The sequence below is a fragment of the Crinia signifera genome, chromosome 12 (assembly GCF_055691185.1).
Source record: "Crinia signifera chromosome 12, ASM5569118v1, whole genome shotgun sequence".
NCBI classification, from domain to species: domain Eukaryota; kingdom Metazoa; phylum Chordata; class Amphibia; order Anura; family Myobatrachidae; genus Crinia; species Crinia signifera.
Window position 1 is genome coordinate 17,102,011 of NC_139228.1, and position 3,709 is coordinate 17,105,719.

The following is a 3,709-nucleotide window of genomic DNA, read 5'->3' on the forward strand; positions in this document are numbered from 1 at the left end:
GATGCGATGCGATGCGATATCGCATCGCATCGCATCGCATCGCATCCGATATCGGATGCGATGACCCGATTTTGCCATAGGAATCAATGTTAAAATGATTCCTATGGAAAAATGGGTCCTTTTCATACCCCTACTATCCAAGTGGGCATGGAGTTGGATATAAACCTGTGGCGAGCGTAGCGAGCCACCGAGCCCGAAGCGTGGCGAGCGAAGCGAGCCCCGCGAGGGGACGGTATTCGTCCCCTCGCGGGGCTCGCTTCGCTCGCCACGCTTCGGGCTCGGTGGCTCGCTACGCTCGCCACAGGTTTATATCCAACTCCATGCCCACTTGGATAGTAGGGGTATGAAAAGGACCCATTTTTCCCATTGAATTCCATGTTAAAATGGACTCAGTCCATTTTAACATTGATTCCTATGGAAAAATCGGGTCATCGCATCGCATCGCATCGCATCGAATCGCATGGTCGCATGCGATGCGATGCGATCTCCCGATCCGACCCGATTTAGAAATCGGCAGCCCAGATACTACATAAGTACCGAACAGTCTAAATTACAGGATAAAGAAAACTTTGCCAACAATAATAATAATAATAACTGCCACATAGAATGAAAATAAGTTTAGATCAGACTAAAATCAGAAAATTTTTTAAACAGCAATGAAGCATACAGAAAAATGCAAGGGCTAAATACCATTGTATTTGCTTGCAGGGGATAACGTGTCACATATACTGTATTATGGATGAAGTCAGAAATATGAATCATCATTATCCTGATAATAGTTTGTAAGTGAGACCTATAATACTTGCCCATTAGCGATGTGCTTTCCGTTGTTGAAGCAAGAACGTGTTAGGTCTGGATGAAGCCAGCATATATTATTAATCATGAAACGACCATCAATTTACAGAAACGAAGATACTAAATGCAAAGTTTCAATTCCCTGGGGGTGATGATTAATCTGAATGTTTCATTATAATCCTAATTAGCTGCCAACGATGCTAAAAGATCAGGATAATATTGATATTATTGATAAATGCTAGCATTTGACATTTACTGATTTTATTCATTATACGCAGTACAACAGTAGAAAATTTTATTTTGTATACACGGTAACAATATATTAAAATAAATAATTTAATCTAATAGACGTTTCCGAGTTTCCTTGTGTACATATATCCAATGTTCACAATTGTCACTGCTGTTCTCCCAAGAGCATTGGTTACATAAATACCTTTTATGTAATAGTTCCGATGTTAAGGGGTGTGCACACAGTGCGATTTTACTTGCGATCCGATCCCGATTCGATTGAATTCAAATCGCGACCAAATCGAACAGCGAGCAGATCGCATTCGATTTGGATTATACAGTACAGATCTGTACCATATAATCTTGCCTGCGCAGTCATCTGGATCGAATCGGCATTGAATGTGGCTAAAAACCGTTCGATGTCCATTCAATTTTGATTTGATTTAGTTATATAGGCAAAATAAAATTGAAAAAATGGACCAAATTGAATCGCATTTGTTTATAGAGAACAGTCCTCGTATTTCCATCACATGAATCAATTCTAGTGGGTCCGAGAGCTGCAAGTACCATTTCGATATGTGCTACCAGTTGTTAACATGCCATTCTGAAGGTCTTCCGCACTATACGCCCTACTTTTCAGGGCAGTGGCATAATAGTCCACCGGCTCTTCTGTGGCATTTTCCATCCAGCTAAGGCACAATACTTTCTGGAAAGACCGCCTAAAATTATCGGACAGAACCCCGTACAGAAAGGGATTGGCACAACTGTTGGCATACCCGAGTGCCACAGAAAGCTGGCTTATGGTGGTGTCCCCCCTTCTGGCAAAAACCCCCACCAGTTGCACTACATAGAAGGGCATCCAACAGACCACAAAAACTGTTACCACTACAGTAACCATGAGGGTGAGTTTGCGCTCGGACCTGCGGCGTTGCTGCCAACCAGCTTTGAGCGCTACAACTCTCATTTTAGTGATGATGAGAATGTAACAGAGACAAATGGCCGCCATAGGGAGTAGAAATCCCATCAGAAATGTGTAGAGAACGAAGACCACGACCCAACGCTGTGAAGGTTCCGGCATGTGCACGTTGCAAGCCACTGTCCCATCACTGTTTGGAGCGGTGCTGGAGAAGATTACAATGGGCATGATGATCAACAAGGAAAAGAGCCAAACTCCAAGATTCACCATTTTTGCCACACTCGGCCGCCTGTAGCGGGCAGCACTGATGGGATGCACCACTGCCACGTATCGGTCCAAACTGAGAACAGCCAAGCAGTAGACGCTGGTAAACATGTTCATGGCATCCAAGCTGAGGACCAACCTACAGAGCAGCGAGCCAAATGGCCAGTGACGAAGAAGAGTAGAGGTTACCAGGAAGGGCACGCTCAACATAAGAAGTTCATCCGCAATGGCCAAGTTCAGAATGTAGATGTTTGTAGCCGTTTTCATCTTGGCGTAACGCAAGATGACATAAATCACCATAGAGTTCCCGCACAACCCAATAATACAAACCAAGGAGTACACAAATGAGATGAAGATGGCAATTCCGGGAGACTCTGCAGAAGTGCTATTCCGAGTGTTGTTATTCCAAACCGCTGTGTTTTCCAAGAACTCCGTCATTACTGTGGATGTGCTGTTTTGCAGCATCTTGCTCGTCGGTTTGAAGAAAGCGGTTTGTAGAAAAACACCTAATTTAGATTTGTAAACTTATCCAAGTTGCAGACAAACAGAGTCTTTGGTGGTTTAAAGTCTGACATTGCGGCACATCTGTGAGTTGCTGAATAAAACATGCAGCCAAGAAGGTTCAAAGCCTCTCAGCAGACATATTCAACTTGTCATTTTGGTCTCTTCTTAGTCCATGACGGCAAAAGTCACTACGGTGTGAATCCAGGCAACGCGAAGACTGCCGCTGTGTCGCTAAATTCCGGGAACTACTGCCAGTCCTGCTCACTCTACTTTGGAATGCGTAGAACTGAAAAAGCATTTGAGGTCTGCCACCAGATGCTCGCTGGATTCTCTCTCTCTGTGCCCAACAATAGCATGATATCTGTGGAGCTGCAGTTTTTCGTTCCAGTCAGTAGCTGTGAATGCAGGAGCTGAAGGAGGAGCAGCGTCTGAGTGATTCACTGATCTCAAAGCATCAGAAGCAGTTATTACATGGCAACAAAAGCAGGAGAAAATGTAGCTCAGGGGCACAGCTGATAGCTAGCACTGCAGACTCACTGACAGGATGCAGAGAGGGTGCAAGATGCAGGAGGCACAACAGGGAGGATCCCAGCGGGTTGGGAGGGCAGTACAATTACTACCACATATGTTGATCTTTTCTCTTGGGACTTTATTTGACTTCTCTATGGTTTAAAGCTTTCTGCTTTGTTTAACCCCTGCCCTGTAGAGGAGAACCCAGCACAAGGCAAGCTGGCAGCAATAAAAGCAATTATCTCCTCCTGCAATCTGTTTCTGCATGAGACACCCGGCATCATATTCTAGTCTTATAGGAGGTTCAGGTACAATCTTTCCCTGTCGACGGTTCAATATCTATTATCCATTAACAGTATCATTTGTGGTGATTATGGAGCTGCATGTGAAATACAGACAGTACTAGGAAACGTGGCTATGGTATAAGTGGGTTGACAATGTCTAGGTTGACCTCTTATGGTCAACAGTGACTGGGTCAACACCTATAAATGG

The 3,709-nt window shown here is 44.3% G+C and overlaps 1 protein-coding gene across 1 annotated transcript; it reads right to left on the reverse strand.

Annotated features, from left to right (window-relative positions):
- Positions 1–359: 359 nt before the first annotated feature.
- On the reverse strand, positions 360–3,259 carry SSTR1 (somatostatin receptor 1). The gene has a single exon (XM_083166356.1). The coding sequence runs from the start codon at positions 2,666–2,668 to the stop codon at positions 1,565–1,567; it is 1,104 nt and encodes a 367-aa protein (XP_083022482.1). The 5' UTR covers positions 2,669–3,259; the 3' UTR covers positions 360–1,564.
- Between the last annotated feature and the right edge of the window lie 450 nt (positions 3,260–3,709).

Excerpts from the sequence above, each read along its gene's own strand:
- SSTR1 (XM_083166356.1), bottom strand. The coding sequence starts at position 2,668 with ATGCTGCAAAACAGCACATCCACAGTAATGACGGAGTTCTTGGAAAAC.